This window comes from Pleurodeles waltl, chromosome 10 (assembly GCF_031143425.1).
Source record: "Pleurodeles waltl isolate 20211129_DDA chromosome 10, aPleWal1.hap1.20221129, whole genome shotgun sequence".
Taxonomy (NCBI): Eukaryota; Metazoa; Chordata; class Amphibia; order Caudata; family Salamandridae; genus Pleurodeles; species Pleurodeles waltl.
In genome coordinates this window covers 611,012,422-611,032,990 of record NC_090449.1, presented here as the reverse complement: position 1 = coordinate 611,032,990, position 20,569 = coordinate 611,012,422, and the positions used below count along the sequence as shown (strand labels likewise).

Genomic DNA, 20,569 nt, shown 5'->3' with positions numbered 1-20,569 from the left:
CCGGTTGGTAGCAATCTTAAAAGGAAGCAGAAAGTGGTTGGACCAAATCAACTTGCAGGCCAAACCCATAAGAACATTCAGTGAATGAGAAAAAATTAAGTCCAAAGAATGACTAGCCATGTGAGTGGAGTTATTCACATGTTGTTCCAAATTAAAACCTTCTAACATGATTGGCAATGGAGCAGCTGGGGTCATCGATGTGTAGGTTAAAGTCGTCCAGCAATAAGAAGTTCAGATGAAGAATAAAAACCTGGCTAACCAAATCTGTAAGTAAACCAAGGGACTCATTGGAGCAGTTAAGAGGTTTTATAAATTAGCAGTGCTGACAAAGTAAAAGACAAATCCACTGTTATATAAAAGGAGGTACCTTCGATGAGCCCAATATTTGACAGCTTTGTTGTCGTACACACAGACAAGTTTCTCGATACACTACCATCACACCTCCTCTCCTCTAATCTGCCTATTAATATGTTGAAGACAGAACCCAGCCAGAATGGCTTGAGCTGTGTCCAGAAATGAGGAGTCATTGAGCCACATTGTCATAAGAAATTGAAGGCCAAAATTGTTCTCGTCAAGCAGATTATAAATGTCAAAAGCATGTTTAAGAATATTCCTGAAATTCAGCACATCTGCTGACAATGTTAGATCCTGCAATGTGAAGGAAGTTCACTCATCTTGCATGAGGGCAATGGAATCTCAATCCGCAGAGCGCCGTCAGAGGCAACCAATGCAAAGCCACAGGCAAAACACTTAAAATTGCCATTTCTACTACAATCCTCACCAATATTAAAATTATGACCACACAAAGAGAAGGCAAGTGGCTTTTGAATACTTGGCAATTTGTCTCTCAAATATACCTCAAATGTAGGCGGTCTGCTAAGCAATCAAGCAGTATGGCTGGCACTGGGCACGATCCAAACGCAGATGGGCGCAGACAGGCCTACCTTTGGCGTGCTTCTGGGGCACCAGCGGTGTACCCTCTGCTCACGTCCACTGCTCGTTTGAAGCATAGCACTGCTTAGATACACAATAGGAAGCCTGATTCGAACCACTAGAGCGTGCCGAATCAAAATGGTGCCTTTGTGGTGGAATCATGAGGAGCCAGGATGTGCCCAAAAAATTTATGTAGGACACAAGATAAAAAACTGTTTTAAAAGTCCCCTTTGCCTAAAAAGCGAGATCACTTTCTGTAATCACTTCCTAATGTAAATGTCTACATAGTAAAGAAAAAATGTGTCCACCGAGGCAGATAATAATTTCCTCTAATACTTTTCCCACACAGTACGTTGTGTTAAATTTAGGATTTTCAAGTAAAATTAAGATTTGATTTTCAAAGTTCCTTACATTTGCACAACATCAGTTCCAAAAGCAGCAAAATGAGGGTATGAATGAACACAAAGGACCCGATTCATAAAATGAATCCTACATTATCACCCAGAAAGTACAGCTCATATTCACAATTTTAGTGTATTTACAATATTTCCATGTAGTGTGCCTGGAACTTTGTCAGAGTCACAGATTTCCAGGCGTACCTCACGTATAGTTGTGTGACTTTGAACACGTTCTTTCCCCAACGCGAAAATGTACACGGGTAAACTTCCAGTTCGGGGAAAGGCTGCCCCACTATGCATGTGCAGATTTCCTTTAATTATTATTATTTTTTACAGGATTTTTTTTTGCTTGAAAAGAAACCCCTGTAACCCTTTTCTCTACATCCATAAAAAGTGTCCTTGCCCTTTTCACTCTGGAAGCAAACGATACCAAAAGCCCACCGGAAACAATGGATGTTGAACAGTACTAAAAACGCTGTAAAATAATAAATCATAACATAACGCAAAATAGAAAATATCTGAATTTATTAATTTTCTTTTAGCAAGTTAAAGTTTTCAGAACGTTTTAAATGAAGAAACACGGTGTATTACGCTGCTCTGTTTTGTGTACTTTGTCACAAACGTGTACTTTGCAATGATGCTCTTTCCCATGATCCTACAGGAAGCTGAGTTGCTTGCAGCTCGGCTAATGTTCCTATCTGTATGATGTACACAGCATATTAGCATATGTCAATGTTCTACATCCAGTTGTTGTTTTATGCTTACATATATTGCTATATTAAGGCCACAGGGCCCTGGGAAAACAAAATAAGTCAAGCTATTGTCATGGTTCCACCGCTGGTCCCAGTACAGATAAGCTTGTCAGCTATTCAGTCCCTACCTCGGGGCATCTGCAGGCCACCAGCCAGTCTTCAGACATGCGTCGACTCCGTTAGTGATCCCTTCCTAATTCCTAATGGTCTTCGCTACCCACACAGCTACTGGCACGCCTTCATCACACAGAGCATTGGGGAAATGAGCAAACTCCATAGGAAACCTAAAGGGGCGGGTTCCAAAGGTGATATTAGTGCTTTAAGTGCAAATGCAGAAGTGCAGGTACTGATTATTCAGAGTGCCAGTACGCTCCCATTGAAATGTACTTTGCACGCACTCTCCCTTTCAAATTTAAAGGAGTGCAGGGACACAGTACCGGACAGCACCTGCCCATTTAAAGCGCTGGCTGACATCTAGCAACTGCGCACTCCTCCTTTCACAAATTGCTGTGATTTAAGTCATTAAGCCCTCACCGTGCACAAGTGGCAGCCTTCATCTGTGTGCATTTTGAGAACATTCGGAAGAAATGTCCCACACTACTGCCGTCCTAAAGAGCATGGAGAGTAGGTTATTTTTTTAATTCCAAAAGTGCAAATAGATTGCCACCAAATGAGTGTTTCGAGGCTCAGCACTTGAAAATGGCCATATGCGGTGGATAACAGCAACAAATGATAGAAAAATAACCGCCCGACACATCAACACATAGCCCAATAGCAAGGATCATATTAGACAGGTATCAAACTTTGGAGGCAAAGTGTCAACTCAAAATAGTTATATTTACTTTATTTCCCTATACATTATATGTTTTTGTTACAGTAGTCTTATTTAATATTACATTGAAATGCTTTTGTTTTGAATTTCCGGCTTTTATCATTCTTTTCAAATGTTGCAATTGTAGCTTATTGTAGTTTTTTTACTGTAATAGCGAGCAATATTGTATTATTGTTTTTCTTTGTCGAAATTGATTTTTTCAACAAAAAACAAAAAAAAGGTGTTTAGACTACAGAAAATTAGCAGTGTGTTTAGCAACCAATCAAGTTTTACCATTGTGCCCCACCTCTCACACATGAGTATTGGTATATGAATAGCTTTGATTTTGAAATAGACTGCAGGTGTCACGTCACTGGTGAGCGCAACCATTTCAGGTGGCATGACAACTTTGAAATGGATTAGTTTGTCTGGTGACTGGCCAGCCCACTTTCTCTCGACATTTGGAGACATAGTGAAATTTCCTAAGATTACAAATAAATCGGATTATTTTATTGTGTGCTGATAGCAAACGTGTCAGTAAGTTTTGAAACTTTCATGTTAATTAGCACCATCATTCCATAGTGAAGACGGACCTGGATCAAAGATTGACTAACAGCCCTCTCGTGATTCAAGACCGACACTGCCCCATGTGTCGCACCACACCACTGGGCTAAAGTTAGACTAGCCATCTCACTCAATGTTGGCAGGATGAGCCCAGTCTTTTGCAGTTACAAACCATAAACATCAGGGGTGATATTCCAATCAGTTAAACGAAAGCAAATCAAGACTACAACACCTAGAATGCATTAACTTGTGAAATAAAGCCCAAGACTGCAAACACGGTGTCCTACTGACCTGGCGAGTGCACAGTGGCAGAAGTTTTAAATTCACGTCCAGTGTCCTTTAGATTCTTCACCACTGTGGACTGGCATTAAAAGCTGGACTCAGCAAAAAAAGTTCCTTGGCAAAAAATGGACTACAGGCATATGCTTATGGAAGATTGGTCTACCAGAACCAGCATGATGTTTTCTACACTGCTAGAAGCACAGTTACATTACGGCCCTGATGTAAAATGGAATGGTTACACCAATAATAATTAGCTGTAATTGTCTGCCTTAGGATCACTACACAGTCACATTGATGCGTACTAGGAAAAATGCAATAGATCTCCACATCGGAATGGGCACTTGATTAGCATTGAACTACTGAGGAACAGACCATATAATTAGCTCAGAAGGTCACATTGAGTGAACTCTGACCAGGAAGTCCAACTTATGGAAGGTCACTCTTTGACTCTGAAGCAATTGAATTCCTCAGAACTAGCGGCATTCACCCAGAAACATAATGTAGCTGTTATTACAAGGAAACAAAGATGATGCTGATAGGTGAAACTGAACGGTTTTAACTTCTTTTATACAAATGTCACTTCCAGCCAAAAACATTCAAATAAAGCTGTTGAATATGATGGTGATAGTTCCAGAAGGAATCTGTCCTTTGGCTGCTGCTTTAAGAGAGATGAATGGTCTTGCAGAGATAGACAAAGAATACAGACAGAAAACACAAAATTTAGCCCACAAAGAAGGTACAGGATGTTTCAAATTAGGCCCCACTCCCCATAATAAGAACCACCATTCACAGATAATAAGATAAAGGCCACAATGCAAAACCATGACAATTATCCACAAAATGTTGTTCTGCCTTACTGATCCAACTAGAAAAACAATTCAAACCATACACACTGACCAGCCAACTCCAATTAAAATCACTAATTCAAGCACAATTAGAAACATCCATTTAAAGCATGCAAACAAAGGTGGATGAAGCTCGCAGTGGCGGGTACGAGAATCTGGAGCACCCCATACCACTGAGAGCTACAGTCTGAACCCAAACTGCTGTGTCCTTGGAAAGTGCAATATAGAACCCTCTTCATAATCAAGAACAGCAATTTCTGAACCAGGTTGTGAACGCATCACATAAACATGAACTGAATTTTGATTGCTGCAATTTGTTTTTCAGCTGCCTTGTTATATTTAATTTGAGGGACTGTTATACATAACCTGTTTATGTTATATGTGAAGTTTATGTATGGTGTAAAATGATTTGCATAAACCATAACAATAGTTAATGGTATTGAATTTACTGGTTTCGTAGGTGCTCTTAGGGGTCTCTCTCGGGTCTGAAAGTATTGCTTATATTACACACAGTGAGGCAATGCTGGTGGTAAAATTGTAATTATGGGTAGTGGAATATGCTTAAGTGTCGAACTACTTCCTGGTCGCTGGTAAAGGGGCCTGAGTAAGCAGTGGATTTGCTTTTTGCAATGAGGCAAGTATCTGCCTGGTCTCTAAAACCCACATTCATTTGGAGCAAAATTTACACTGTTTCTTTACACAGGTTTACGTCCAGAGACTTCATGGGTTACAACAAATATCCACCTGTTATTCTCTTTAAAGGCCTGCGTGAAAAATGACATTGAATCCCTTTCTCCTTCCATTATTTTGAATACACCTCGGCCTCCCTTCTATTTGCCTCTACTGTATATAAACTATTCTAAATCTCATGCATGTCTGTCGTAAAGCCATTTTTTAAATCACATAGCCTGCTCTAAAGATCACTCCTAAGTCACTAATGTACCACATCGAAACTGTATTTCATGGAAATGTTTTCCTTTAGCACGCAAGACGAACCCCAAGAACCAATGCACTGACCACGCACTTAATGCTGGTAGGTAGCATTCTCGCCGTAATGCAGTTCAATGCCTCGTCAGGGGTACTAAGCACTGTATAAGTGAAGTTTCAATACAGCCTTCGATATACACATCTTGGGCACCACTAAATAACTCTCTCATCAAACTAGAGACAGAAAATATATGTTCACAAAACAAATTACAAAACAATCACCAAAATGTGGGCCTCAGTTAACTGTATGTTAAATGATCATGCAAGCAATGCAATGACATTGAATGCATAATAAGGCAATACCTTCAATACACTACGGTGTTGTTATAGTGGGCTCACGCCAAAGACTGTAGCAGATTTCTCATAGGTATACAGCACTGTAGTCCAATAATGTGGGGTACTGATTTGGTATCTAAGGTTGAAAGACGAAGTCTAGAATGTTCTGTAGAGAAGGTCTTGCACCTGCCCACGATGGGCGCCAGCAAAGCCAACATTTGATATAAAGCATTTGTCGAAACGATACACTATGTAATTGGATACGTCTAGATTAAGAGTTAGGCCTCTCAAAGTACAAATGTCGTCAGGTGTTTAGAAGATCGTATAACACTGTTTGGAACTGTGACATTACAACAATACATACAACAGAAAGGTAAAGTTGAGATCCTTTCCTTAGCATGTGTACATGATTTCTAGATTCAGCCAAGTATCCATCGTCTCATTTAATAAAATAGAACAGAGGGATGGGGCAAGTTCTCAATCATGGAATACACCTCTTTTGACTGGAAAAGCACCGTGGGCTTTCCTGCTCATTGACCAGTGTGAATTTTGCAAATTTGCTTTTGTGGAGTCTGAAAACAGCATGCAAGAAGACGTCTGGGAATCCCCATTTCTGAAGAAGAAATTGCGGGTCACTCTACTGTTTTGAGGTCCATAAACAGAATACATAGTGACACATTTATGAGGCTAATATTTTCAGAACCCTAAAGATGTTTGGGCCTTGCAAGGGTTAGGAAAACACCATATAAATGCTGATACAGAACAAACAATAGCTACACGGGTGACCAGGGCTTATGTTTTTGCAAAAACTGTGTATTAAAATGTGTTGATCCCTGGTTCTTCTCTGTCCAAAGTTGGACCCTATATTCAGGGTCATTTTGTCAAATGTTTTTATACAGAGTCAATAAGGCAGATGGGCATATAGTTTTTGTGGATTGTTACAACAGATTTCTTTGTGGTATGACCAGGGCCACTGGAATTACACAATTCTGCAATTGTGGCTTTTTTGCATAATTATGGATAATGCACATTTGCCACATAATCTTTCATTTGCTGCATATTCTACCAATTTTAACAAAAAAAAAGTTCCAAGCTCAAACAGATCAAGAGTTAGTAAAAACTTTGCAACATATGGTTGCACGCAGTGAACGCCCCTTCTCAAAGGCTAACTGCTCATCTTTCAGTTGCTAATATCTATACTTGGTTGTTAATTGGTTATGAGGTGAAATCTTTTCCCGTACAGAATTACTGTGTGTACAAATTACAAAATAATGAACTAATGTGCTGCTTTATGCCACAAAACTTTCCTTTTCTTGCTGCATAATTTAGTCAACCCTACCACATATTTTGGTGCTTCCCTGCCCCATAATTCCAGTGGCCCTTGGAATGTCTCAATTTCTGCAGCCATCTTTGGTTGTTTGTGGAGAGACCAGTTTCTGCACCTACGCATCTGGTTGGCTAGCTGTGATAATTGTGGCCATCTACAAACATACTTTGTTTTTTATAGCTTTGGAGGGAACTTTGTTATCTACAAATAATGTTTTAAAATTAAAAAATAAGTGTTAGACGAAGTGCAAAATGGGGAGAATGGAGAAAGATGGGACAAAGGTGGCTCATCAAAAGCAGAAATTAGTAAAAAGAACATTAATAAGTGAGAAGAGGAAGAAAGAGTGAAGATGGGCAATGACAGCAGGAAACAAATAAATGGAAGAAGGTAATGAGAGAAGAATGGAGAAACCAGATGAAAATTTGAATAAGGGTAGAATGAAGAGCAAGGCTAAAGAGGCACTGACAAACAGTAAAAGAAATTAAATAAAGCTGAAGCTAAATTGCAACTGATTTTTAAGAACAGACAGAGTTCTCGTTTTTTGTTGGAATATTCCAAGAAGCCTTGTTACCAGCCTTGGCACTTTAATGTTTTTAACTATCTTTTTTTACCAACCCTATAGTTAGCTGGCTAATTATATAGTTATTTATTTCCGGATATAACAGTTTTTGCCCTCCATAATACTAAAACCTTAAACCAAAGCAGTCAGCAACAAATTGTAACATCTACCTATTAATTTCAGATAATACATATCTGCTATGAGGGTTGTCCATCACCAGCACTGGGCAGCCAAAAACCAAACACCGCCAGCTGTTTAAAGCTAACAACATACTGAAAAGTATAAAACTGCACGCCTGTCTCTTACACTTCAACATCCAACACAAAGCTATGTGCTGCATCCCATACCGTGATAACTGCACTTCAGTGGTCATCATGCATGACATGGAAACACTTCTCAAATAGGATCAAAACAAAAAGAACATCCTCCCAGCACACACACCCTACATGGTATAGCATGCTATTCATGTAGCAAGCGTTTCAGCGACCTACATAGAGGTAGTAAACGCTATATAAATACTGCAATACAACACACTACTTGGTTGCTCTTTCAGCTTTTCTAAGCCAATCCTCAGTTGTTCTACTTCCTCTGAGGAAACATGTTGCGCCAACCTTCCGACAGTGCATAATTAGCCTATGGTGATCTAAGGCTGCTGCACGGCTTGTACGGGACCAGCTTAGCACATCCCCACTGTGGTGATATTCTTTCCCTTGCCACACATGAAGGCCCAGGCCTCCCGCGAATGAACATTTATCTCAAGATTTAGCTGCGCCACTAGCGCGCGGACTACGTGTACAAAAGCCCTATCTGTACACAGAGCCACCTGTTTCTATACATGCAATTTATCAGTATGTGGACGGCTGAGAGAAATCAAGGTCACCGTGGCGATAAATGTAGGCAAAGTTTCTATAGCAACAGTAACTAGGATGCAGTTACCAGTGATTGCCTCTTGCGCCCTCCCCAGAGTGGCTTAGTGAATGCTTTGTCATCTCTTTCCCAGGCTCGTCTGGCATCGTCATCCCCGACGAGAGAGCGACACCGGCCTAGCTTTGAAAACACCAGGTGGTCAAGCCCCTGTTTTCTTTATTTCAACTCTGGGGGTGCTCTGTGCAAGGTGCACAGGGCAACCGTGCACAACGTGCAAAAAGAGGTAGACCTTGGATAGCTGGCCTTTATTTGTATAAATCAGCTAAACCTTCCTGACCTAGGAAGAGAAAACTATGCCGCTTCCGAACTATTTTGGAAAAATAAAGACATGGTTTCGTCAAAATGCCAACATTTTTTCTCTCTTGTTGGCTGAAAGGGCATTTTTGAATCCCCAGCTAATAAAATCTAAAAAAAAGAAAGAATCTTGCCACAGAGGACCAGTGAAGTTCATAAGCTTGCAGTGAGTGTGCAAAGTCAGGAAAGGTGTGTGAGCTAACTCTACTTGTTAACACATGCTTTACAGGTCGATGACAGCTTGAAACAACTGAGTGGCTACCGCCATTCTATGGTTCCCTGCTGAGATATATGTAGCGCCTAGATTTACACGTGGCGACAGTATCGTAGCGAAAACGGCGCAGGTAACAAAACATCAATTATATGCATAAATGTACACATATCCAAAAGCGGGGTGTTGTACCTTTTTCAATCATATAGTCTGAAGCTCATGCGCTCTGGTGTCAAGTTAGCACTTACCCTGCAGATTAATAGGCACAAAGTATGTACGTGCAACCACCACATTCACTATTGCGCCGTGTGTGCGTGCTGCAGACTGCCAATTAAAAAAACATATTTCAGACATAAAATGGGCGTGGGCCCACCTTGCTTTGATTTCACTGCTCGCATGCACACAGCTGCAGTGGCTTAGCACTGCGATGAGCATCTATGTGTTTTATGTCCGAAGCGACTAAAGTTCAACCATAAAACTCAGAATTTCTCCAAATTAATGCATGAACATTAAACAGAACAAGTCGGAAACATGGAGCAAATTATCTCTGCTCCCAACTTCTTCTGTCTAAGGTTCTTACATTAGCTGGGAGAAATGCTGAGTTATATGCAGGGTCGTAGCTTTGTCGGTGAGAATCAGGGAGTGTAAGCCTGAGATTTCCCAACAAACATAGTAGCAGACCCAACTAAAATAGATGACACAACAGTGGCGCCAGTCCTTTAGGGCGGAGGGGCCACGCCCCCCACCTTTTGCCCCTCATGAAGAGTGTCTGTCAGGCTGAAGAAAGGCCAGCCTGACAGACACTCTTCATTTTCAGCTCAGACAGCCAGGAGTGAGCCATGCGCGATTTGCACAGACTCCTGGCTGCCTGAGCTGAACTTTTCTGGGCTGAGGAGGTCACAGCCCCTATGGAAGTGACCTCCTCAGCTCAGCAAAGGTGCCTCGAGGCCCTCCCCTAGGTGACAAGGAAAGCGTCACCCATTGACACTTGCCCTGGGCGCTTCAGGTTTAAGCCCTGAAGCACCCAGGGCGAGTGTCAATCAGTGACACTTCGTCACAGAGTGGGGTGGGGTCAGCAGTCTCACTGACCCCATCCCACTCTGTGACGAGGCTGGGACTGCTGCCTTCCCTCAAGGGAAGGCAGCAGTCCCAACCCTCCTGGGACCTGGAGGCTGAAGGTAAGTGTGTGTGTGTTTGTGTGTGATGATTGAAATTGAATGTTTGGTGCGCGCGTGCATGTTTGAGTGTTATGAGTGTTGTTAATGGATGTGTGAGCATGCGTGCGTGTGTGTGTGAAAGAATGAGTGTGTGTGATCTTTTAAAATGAATGTTTGGTGCATGTTTGAATGTTATGAGTGTTAATGGATGGATGTGCGTGTGTGCGTGTGTGGAAGAATGAGTGTGTGTGATGTTTTAAAATGAATGTTTGGTGCGTGCGTGCATGTTTGAATGGTATGAGTGTTGTTAATGGATGTGAGTGAGTGCGTGTCTGTGTGTGAAAGAATGAGTGTGTGTGTGTGTGTGCTTCCCGCCCGCCCCCCTCCCTTCTAAAGCTGCCGGCCGCCACTGTGACACAAATAACAAATGGAGGATTGGGAGGAAAAGGGGGACACGGGTTTTCGAGAGGGCAGAGATTCAGAAGGGTCTTAGAGATGTCAGACATCATCCTGAAAAGTAGACGTTCTTAAAGCCCATAAGCTCAATCCAAACATCTATCCCTGATCTGTGCGTTTTGTAAAACGACTTTTTAAAAATTGGGCCATAAACAGATCTATGTGTTGAGTACATGCCTTAGAAACCGTGTCACCTGCAAGTTACAGACTCGCATCTAAGTGAGACAGCACAGGAAGAGAGGTGCCTCCTTCTGCAGTCTTTCTATAATATGACGGTAATAGATTAGGGTAATGCACGTGTTTCACAAGTGTTATATTGGGGGAAAGAGTGTGTGGTTTTATTTACTTTTTGGCGCGACAGGGCTTACGCGTGATCTAATGCTAGCAAAAACTCAATTTCATCTTGTGCATGTGCGACAAAAATGGACAAGAATCCATTAGAGTTTTCAATTCCAATATATTTTGAAACACATTTGTGTAGCTTAATGTAAATGGGTGCACCATCATGAGCAACGACAGCTGCTTCTCTGTGGCAAGAGGTTATTACGTATCCAGCAACTCAATGTTTATCGGTTTGTTTCATCCCTCCTCTCACTACATTCAGAGGCCACAAAATAATCCACGGCCTTCACGACCTAGTTGCATGCACTCTCATGCACAGCTCTCTGGGCTGCTCGGTACTGTGAGCATGTGCAATAATAAATACAACCAGCAGCAACATAAATGTAAGCTGAACTGTATGTTTCCTTCTGCAGTGAATTTAGGAGGTGTTCCTTGGCACCCCGAGGATGCACCATTGACAGGAGAGGGTGCGCTCAGATGTTCACCCCATGTGAACCCTAAGGAGACACTGGTAGACTCAACAGGGGCTCCCATGTCCTGAGTTTAAACATGGAAATTAATTTATTAAGGGGTCAGATCCCCCAAATTCCCATGAAGCTATGCCCCTGGTTATATGTTTGAACTTTAGACACCTCACATGAAAAAAACAGGCCCTTGGGTCTGCGCTGTGCCAGCACAGCCCATCGTGATAGTACCCAAATTGCTTCAGACATGAATCAGAAAAGACTTAAAAGCATGTCTTCGCAATGTCAGGAATTCAATGGGCCGTCTATTTGTTTTTATTTTTGTATTTTTGTGTAGCACAAACATGGCCCAAGAGCATTAGACCACTTTATCAGAGCCCTAGAAGTTATATACTTTTGTATTTTTATGCACAGTGATGGTAAGTGATTTGCCCAGAACCACAGGATGTTGAGCCTAGGCCAGGATTCAAACTTGGCTCCAAGGTTGGCAGTACTAGCCATCAGGCTACATCTCCTCTAGAGAGGAGAGTTGCGGTGCTGTACATACTAGCCACAGAATTGGTCTAAATGGAATGTCACACAAAAGTCATAAAGTTCATATGCCCTTCAATGGCTACAGTCCAAGAAACTCAATAGTCTTACAAAAAATATATTAGAAAAAAGCCCTAAGTGAAAACCAAACTCAAGTTTGTCCGATTAATCTAAATAATCGGTTGTCATATGTAAACTATATGTGGCCTAGATTTTGAGCATACATTGAACAACATCATCTATTAAATCAAACACTGGAAGGCTTTTTGTACAATGCTCATCCAGAAGTCACAAATATCAAGGTGTTCTCATGTGTGATAGTGAAGGAAAAAGGAAGTGCAGTGACATTTTTGCCTTTTTTTTCTGCCTAAAATCACACAATTTGGTCAAGCAGGGATCCCAGGTTTTCTAGTTACGTATTCTGAATTTCTGCCACTAAATATCCACCTGTCTCTGTCTCCATTTTTAACATCAAAGTTTAATACTTTTTCCTTCATTTCTGTCACATCAGATGAGAGCACAGTGACAGGCATTCCCAAGGAAATGTCGGCTCGTTTTCAGCTTGAGTGTCCAAACGGAACTTGAGCTACACCAGAGCGAGGGATCGGGCTCAAACCTGCATTGTGCTTTAAATGGCACACCTCTAACTATACCTGGATGAATATCTTGCTTCTTTATGATAAGTTGTACTCAGTCTGCTCACTGTACTGTTATACAGTGCTCCAAAGGCCGAAGAGGCTTGGCTCACCCTTCACAAAAATATGTAAATAAAAATAAAATATCTGGTGATGACACACAGGAAAGTGACAGTGACATAACCATGTATCAACATCTTTCAGTCTTGTCAAATGAAAAGAAAAACATTATATATAGTTTTGGGACGTTAATGGATGTTATTAGGTGCTTATTCCTCCTAGAGCTTCTTGGCACTGAAGAGATTTATTACATTTGTGTTGTTTCATGACACTGTTTTATTTGCAGTACAGTGCTGCCTGCTTCCGTGCTGAAGAGGTTTTGAGTTTCCCAGATGACGAGCTAAGGTTGAAAAAGGCCCTGCTATTGTATTAAACATTACTGAAGAACTACTAGGTGCTTTGGACTTATTATAACATTCATCAATGGTACTTTGATTAGAAAGCTCAAGGAGGATATCAACGATCTCAGAGGCCAAGGCCCTATATTGTGCTTGAAGCTCCACTTCATTTTTATCAGTAACCTCACTGACAACCATAAGGTGGTTGTAGACTGGAATATGAAGTAGGGAATATTGTATGCCTTAATATTGTAAGCAAAAATTGAGGACCAAAATATTGAAAGGTAAGTCTATATAAGGAAGAATATGTTTAATGTTCTTAACACTACATCTATGTAGCTGGAAGATACATATACCACCAAAGTACACATATGTGGAATTAGGTATACAAAATGTACACAGAAGTGCCTGGCAATATTTAGTCCTTGATATTGTAGCTATGATATTAAGGTATAACAATATTCATTACTCAATATTCTGGATCCACACCACACCAAGAAATTGGTGAATGCAGCATTATTCAAACAAATGTCAGAGTAAGTGTTTCACCCCCATACTGAACCCCCATACTGAACTTAAGCTAACATATATTTTTTGTCTTCTTTCGAAGAAAAGCTAAACTTATAAATGGGTTCCACACTTTTGTGGCAATGTCCTTGTACAAGAGAACCATCCAATTGTCGATTATGGTGGTAGCAGACATTGGAAGTTCATTGACTAGCATATGACAATCTGTGCTCTTCCTCCAACCCTGGACCCTCGAACTATATATTTCAGAAGCTGTGTCTTTTTCCACATAGTTATGGATGTACTGCACTTGCACCATATTCCTTCAATGGCTGCATAATTGTCTGATTTCAACAAAAGATATGCTCATAGCTCAAATATATCAGAGGTTATTTTAGTAACTATGCAACACATGGTACATTGCAGTGAAAGTCCCCATCCAAAAGTGTTTGTACATCAGAATATTGTTGACAAAAGTATTGGCCGGTATGAAAATTGTCTCATAAAAATCATCCTATGGAGTATAGGATTTCTATTACTAACTCCAATATGGCAGTATTTTTGTAAATTACATTTAGGACCACCATTTTTGTTAATCAGTTCTTTATGTGTGTACGATACTGCAAGGGTTAAACAATCCCCTTTCAGTTGTTGATTGCCATATTCAGGGGGTTAAACTGGTACTAACAAGATGAAATGTTTGATCAGACAATATCAATGTATGTTAAAATAACAAAATGTCAAAATAATACCACCATACGACATGCAACATTATCTGCATAATTCCACTGACCATGTCTGTGATGGAAGGCCTCCCACTCAGCAACACACTCTTAGACACTGTGTCCTACAATGGTTTCATCATCTGACATGAAGCCCTTTCGTGCCTGTGGAAGGAAGTTTACTTGCTTTCCTCCTCAAAAGCCACAATGAATGTTTCTCAGTGCCACTATTGGATGGTTCGATTTCCCACTCAGACAGGCAATTACAGTCCAAGATTTTGGTTGCAGGTGAAAGGTGATATCTTTAGTTTTGATGCATGGCCTTTGACTCCAAACAGACCATGGTCTGTATTGTCAAAATTAATTGCCATCAAAGATCTATAAATGATGGTTAACTCCCCACTGGCACCAGTGGGTGAGAAAACCCATCTCTGACAACAGTTTCCCATGACAATTGACATTAGCCTAAATCCATAATACCATTCACAGAGGAGAATCTAAAAGCAGCAGTCCATGGGGTCTGGACTTCCTCTCCCCCTCATGAGGAGTTATGTGGTCATAGTGCCAAAGCTTAGAGGAGCTAAGGTTACCTCTAGGGTCAAGCTAGCATCTTTGGGATTTGAGGACACAGGTTATAATCCCAGCCTTGGTGCCAGACTCAACATTGTGTGATTCTGGGTAAATCTCTTAATCACCCTATGTCTAATTCTGTGTATAATGTATCTGTGTAATTCACACTTGATGCACATGTTCTTGAGGATCACCTCCCGCCCACTCACATAATATACAGCGGTTCATTGCTTCATAGCTAGATTCGTGCTATACATATACATGCATACATACAGCTTTACCTGCTGCAGAGGATAATTAGGTGGAATTGGACTTCCTGTGCTCTCCACCTCTCACGTGTCAGCACTTTGATTCCCAAAGACATCATCAACACAAGTGCAAAGAGCCGGTAAGGTCGCCGGTGTTAAGAGACCCGCAGTCACTGATCGGCATTCATATCCCATGCACCCGAGGCCACCTGCCACCAGCCTTTCACCACTGCACAAAAGGGAGCCAACCCTCCACCTATCACTAACTAACAGGTTTGTGTCCTGCATGTGTCTGCTTAATGTGCCATGGACTACGGTATTAAATATACATCCGGAGAGGGTGGCAGCATTATACTATGTAAAATAAGTATTCCCTTTAAAGAAAGTCTGCCCTTGTGCATCTAGTCCGGCAGGTTCCTCGCCTCTCATCCGTAGCCACTTCAGTTCCTGCACTATATTTTTGTACTGATGTATCCCTTTATCGATGTACTGCCAGCTAATTATAGTACAGCACTTTGGTTAAGAGCACTTCGTATCAATCCATAAATAATGAACACCAAGACCTCTATCTGTTCAGAGCATTACAATGCAGTCAATCATAATACCCTTCGAATGCAGACAACACAGATTCCAAAGCAGATCAAGCTCTTTTGGAAGAATGTTTAGTACTTACCCAGCGTCAGTACTGTTGCCGCAGAGTAAGGCATCCTTACGGCCACTTTGTATGTAGAAATTGCCTGATGGGAAATACAAGAGTATAGTCATTTTGAGGTGTGTATTATCAATGTGGGTGCAAGTACTAGTGGGGCATACATAGAGTCTATGACGTCAAGATTGTTTGTTAACCAACCGATTTCAGAGTGTAATCCAATCTCAGAAGAAACACAGGTAATTGCAAAAGGTAACCACTGCACCTCCAGTTTGGTCCAATCCTCTCCCTTTATTCAGCAGCTAGAAAAAACATTCTGAACCTCGACATGTTCTCTCTATTTCCACCACTATGAAATCTAACCTTTATTTCTGAAATTGGTATACATAACACCCCATCTGTTAAGAGTCTCTTCCATGCAACTATTTCATTTTTGCAAAAACCAAACCTTTGATGCATTAATCAACAGTCCACATTTTGTGGTGATTACGTTTGTATCCACTTACATAAGACTTTTTAAAATAGTTTTGCTCCTTCAATGATAGTTAAACCTTTGTGTTAGTTAAAAAAATAGTTATTCACACTTCACATAAAGACAGCTGATATCTATAGTTTTAATCGTGTTTTTGATCACACACTTGATTTAGGTGTTCCTTGTGTGTATGTTCAGTACTAAATTTGTAATTGTAAAAAATAAAAAAATAAAAAATATATATATAAGGGTAGGGGCTCATAGTTTTTCTTTGGAACTCACCTTCGGTGTTGCTCAATTCCAGGACTGATGAATAGCAGTCTTGATTCCACCTTATTCCTCTTTTTTCCACTACCCTACACTTCTTGTCTATTTCCCTAACTCTTGCATGCTATTTTTAAACAATGCTTTCTCCCTTTGTCACTGGTTTCCTATCTTTCTCTTTCTTGTTCTTTATCTCTTTTCTCCCTTTCTATTGATCATAAATAAATCCACATTCAAAAAATGAGTGCTTGTCCCCACTACCTGCAACCAATGGTGCAGGTTAAAAGCTGCTGTGACGTACAGACCTCTCCTACTGCTGCAACATGTATATGTCTACATCCCCTTTCCTTCCTTACAGTGCATATCTCGAACCATCGGGATATCCAGCACCTGAGTTCTTTCTTATTTCCCAATTTGCAAGCAAAGCATGATTGTTGGACTTTTGGCCATACGCATGGTCATCCCTAGTCTTTTTGCCTCCTTCCTCCTGGTTTTTCTGACCTTTCGCTGTTGGCTCTAGGACTCTGAGCACTTTATCACTGCTGACCAGTGTTAAAGTGCAGGTGCTCTCCCATCTAAAGTTGGTATGATTGGCTTATACCTGATTGGCATATTTAATTTACCTATAAGTCCCTTGTACAGTGGTATCTCTATACCCAGGGCATGTAAATTAAATACTACTAGTGGGCCTGCAGCGCTGCTTGCGCCACCCACTGAAGTAGACTTTCAAACCTGTCTCAGGCCTGCTAGCGCAGGGCCTGTGTGCGCAGTTTTCTGCCACAGGGACCTGGCATCTAAATTTACTTGCCAGGCCCAGGACTCCCCTTTTACTACATGTAAGTCACCCCTAAAGTACGCCCTGTGGGCAGGGTGCCATGTATGTAGAAAGGCAGGACATGTGCCATATTGCATGGCCTGTCCTGGTAGTGACAAACAGCCTAACTTGGTGTCTCACTGCTGTGAGTGCTGCCTTCTCATAGGATTGCATTAGAAATGCCCTGCCTTATGTGTAGGGGTATTGTCTGATTTATGAGGGCTAGCGTAGGCGTGTTTGGTATGGTTGTGATGGTGATAATAAATACTGCTTACTGGTGTGGGTGTATTTTTTATTACTATCACAGAAATGCCACTTCTAGAAAGTGCGCATTTATCTGTGCTTATGATTCTGGTGTTTTGCAGCTTGACTCCAATCCACGTCTGGGCAGAGTGACAGTTGGGGCTTTGTGCATACTTTTCAGACAGCCTGTACACAGGGAGGGTGGAGGTGTCACTGAGGTGCATCTACATACTGAATAGTCTCCCTGGGCTGAGAGAAGGGAGAGGCGGGGCACACCTACATTTGTAAAGGCTGTGCCCTGGCCTCACACAATAGGGTCGTTAACCCCCCACTGATGTTTGGAGCCTGTGCTGAAAGGAGAGAGGGGGCACTCCCAGAACCAGTTGTAACTGGCTGGAACCTCCTCTCCCTGTCATTGTAAAACACTGTAAAAAAAGGACTATAAGTACAGGGGAATTTTCCCCACAATTTGAACATTCTTGGAACTTGGAACTGGACACAGAACGCTGATGAATGGACTCACCAGGAAACCGCCATGGACTGCTGCTGCTGTGCTGACCTGTGACCTGCCTGGTCACTAGGAGGAACTGCCACCATCTGCACCCCTTGTGCTGGCCTGTAGCTGGGCCCACCAGCCCTGAGCTCCTTCTTGCTTAGTTGTTCCCAGGGGCAGGGTGCTGTGGCCCCTGACCCCTGCAACGATCTTTTACATCCTTGCCCAGGATGTTTTAAGGGAAAAAGGCTTCTTTTAAATGGGTGAAGCTGCTGAGGTGCTAGCGCGCTTTGAAAGCGCTTTTCTTGGACCAAAGAAAATCACCGCCGCAGCCCGGGCTTCAAATGGTGCCCTCGCGCTTCCTGGAGCGCGTTTCTGTGTCAAGAAAATCACCGCCGCAGCAGGGCCCCTTTAAATACCTCAAGCGCGTCGGAGCGCACTGTTGGTAGCCCCAGGAGGAAGAGAGGAGCCGGCGCGCTCCTCTCCGTGCCCCCGGGGCATCTTCACACTAAAATATCGGAGCGACGCGCTCCTAGAGTGCCCCCGGGGCGAGGTTCGCTCTAGGGAGCGCCCCCGGGGCACAAGCAGGCACCTACTTGGGTGCCTGCCTTCGGCTGCAGCCCAGACGGGTTGCAGCATCCAGCACGAACGTGGGCAGGAGAGGGAGCCTCATCGGAGGCTCGCCCGCACCGCCGGTCCACAGCTTGGCCCTTGTGTGGGCCAGCACTGATTTTTCTGGGCTCCCCCCCTATTGAGGAGAGCCAGACAAGGCCGGGGGGCCCCACAAAGGTTGCGGGTCCCAGGAGGGGCCCGCATTTGAATTGGAGGGGGTGCGTGGCGCCCCCCTCCTTCCTAAAAGGATTGGGCGACCTGGGCCCCCCACAGGAGGGCCGGTGGAGGCCCGGGGGAGCCCCCAGTGATCGCGGGCCCCAGGAGGGACCCCACAGCAATACCGAGGGGGTGCGTGCCGCCCCCCTCTTCCCCAAGGTTCCAAGGAGGCCCCCTCATTGCGCAGAGGAGCGCTGGGGGCCCCTTTCTTCTTTGTTTTAGGCACTGGAGGTGCCTTTTCATCATTTTTCAGGTACTTTAAAACGGACTAATGTAACATTGATTTAAAGTTCTTTTTACAGACTTTGTAATTATGTTATATTGCCTGCCTGTCCTATGATGTGTTTACATATGTGTGCACATGTTCCTTTTATGGGCATGACTTGCTAATATGTTTGCTTAACTTGCCATAGGTTTTCTAATGTTCCTACTATGGGCGTTTTATGATATTCTTATGACAAGTGTGCTAATGTGATAACGTGTTTCCTGACTACTGCTTATGCTGCAGAATACTGAGTAACCTGTGTGTTAGGTGTGATGACTACTGCTAGTTTGCAGAGTAACTAATGTGTAACGTGTTCTGACAACTGCTAAGGTAGCAGGATAGTACTGTTATGTGATGTTGGTCTAATAATTACGTTGTGTACAATACAGTGTATTTTCATATAATCTGGTGTTGTGTTTCCTTTGTGGTGGGGATATTGCGTCACATGTATGTGTGTGTTGTGCAAACGCTTTACGCATTGCCTCCGGGTTAAGCCTGACTGCTCGTGCCAAGCTACCAAGGGGGTGAGCAGGGGTTATCTTGGACGTGTAACTCCCTTGCCCTGACTAGAGTGGGTAAGTTCTGCCTGGCTGAGGTACATACCCTAGCCAACCAGAAACCCCATTTCTAACATTGGAAGTCAGCGGTGAGGATAGGACTTGCGCTTGCACAATACCATTGTGACTCATTATTTCACTACAAGGATTGCGTTTAGACCATCACATGTTTGGCTTCTCTTAACTTTCTCTCTTTGGTCATTTTTCCTGTTTTCAGTTCTCACGCTTGGGTATTGTGGTTGTCACAGTTGAGTTATTTGTACCTTTTCAAGATGGGGCTTACCTTTGATTTAGAGGACCTGCCGTTTTACACGCAGGAGGAATTAGAGGGGTTCTGTAGAGAGAGAGGGCTGCCTGTAGAAGGGGACCTCAGGAGATCTCTGAATTTCTTTGAAAGGTTTGTGACATTTACCCAGGGAGGGAGTGTGCTTAGGGGGTACCCAGAGGATCCTGAGTGTAGCGAGGGTTCCCAATGGGAGGGCTCCCAGACCTCATCCCTAGAGAGTGGTAGAGAGACTGATCAGGAGGGTGAGAATGACCGGTTGGGGACGCCAGTTGACAGGGAAGGCCCCAGTGATAGGGAGTCCCTTGCTGGGCCCAGTGTAAGAAGCAGGGCTACCTCTCATTCCTTGACGCCTGATGAGCTAAGAGATAGGCGGGAAGAGAGGGACCTGAAGTTGCAGTTAGCGCGCCTAGCTGTTGAGGAGAGAAGGGCTGAGGTAGAGAAGGCCTTAGTACAGGAGAGAATGGCAGAGGCAGAGAGGGCCTTTGCCAGAGAAAGACTCGCT

General features: G+C 42.8%; 1 protein-coding gene across 2 annotated transcripts in view; it reads right to left on the bottom strand.

Moving 5' to 3' along the window:
• Positions 1 to 20,569, bottom strand: part of LOC138261759 (sodium channel protein type 5 subunit alpha-like) — a 957,661-nt gene that overhangs the window by 592,114 nt on the left and 344,978 nt on the right. For both annotated transcript variants that reach the window (XM_069211083.1, XM_069211084.1), the window contains one exon: positions 15,870 to 15,933. In XM_069211083.1, the coding sequence (XP_069067184.1) occupies positions 15,870 to 15,933 (64 nt within the window). The remainder of the gene's footprint in view (positions 1 to 15,869; positions 15,934 to 20,569) is intronic.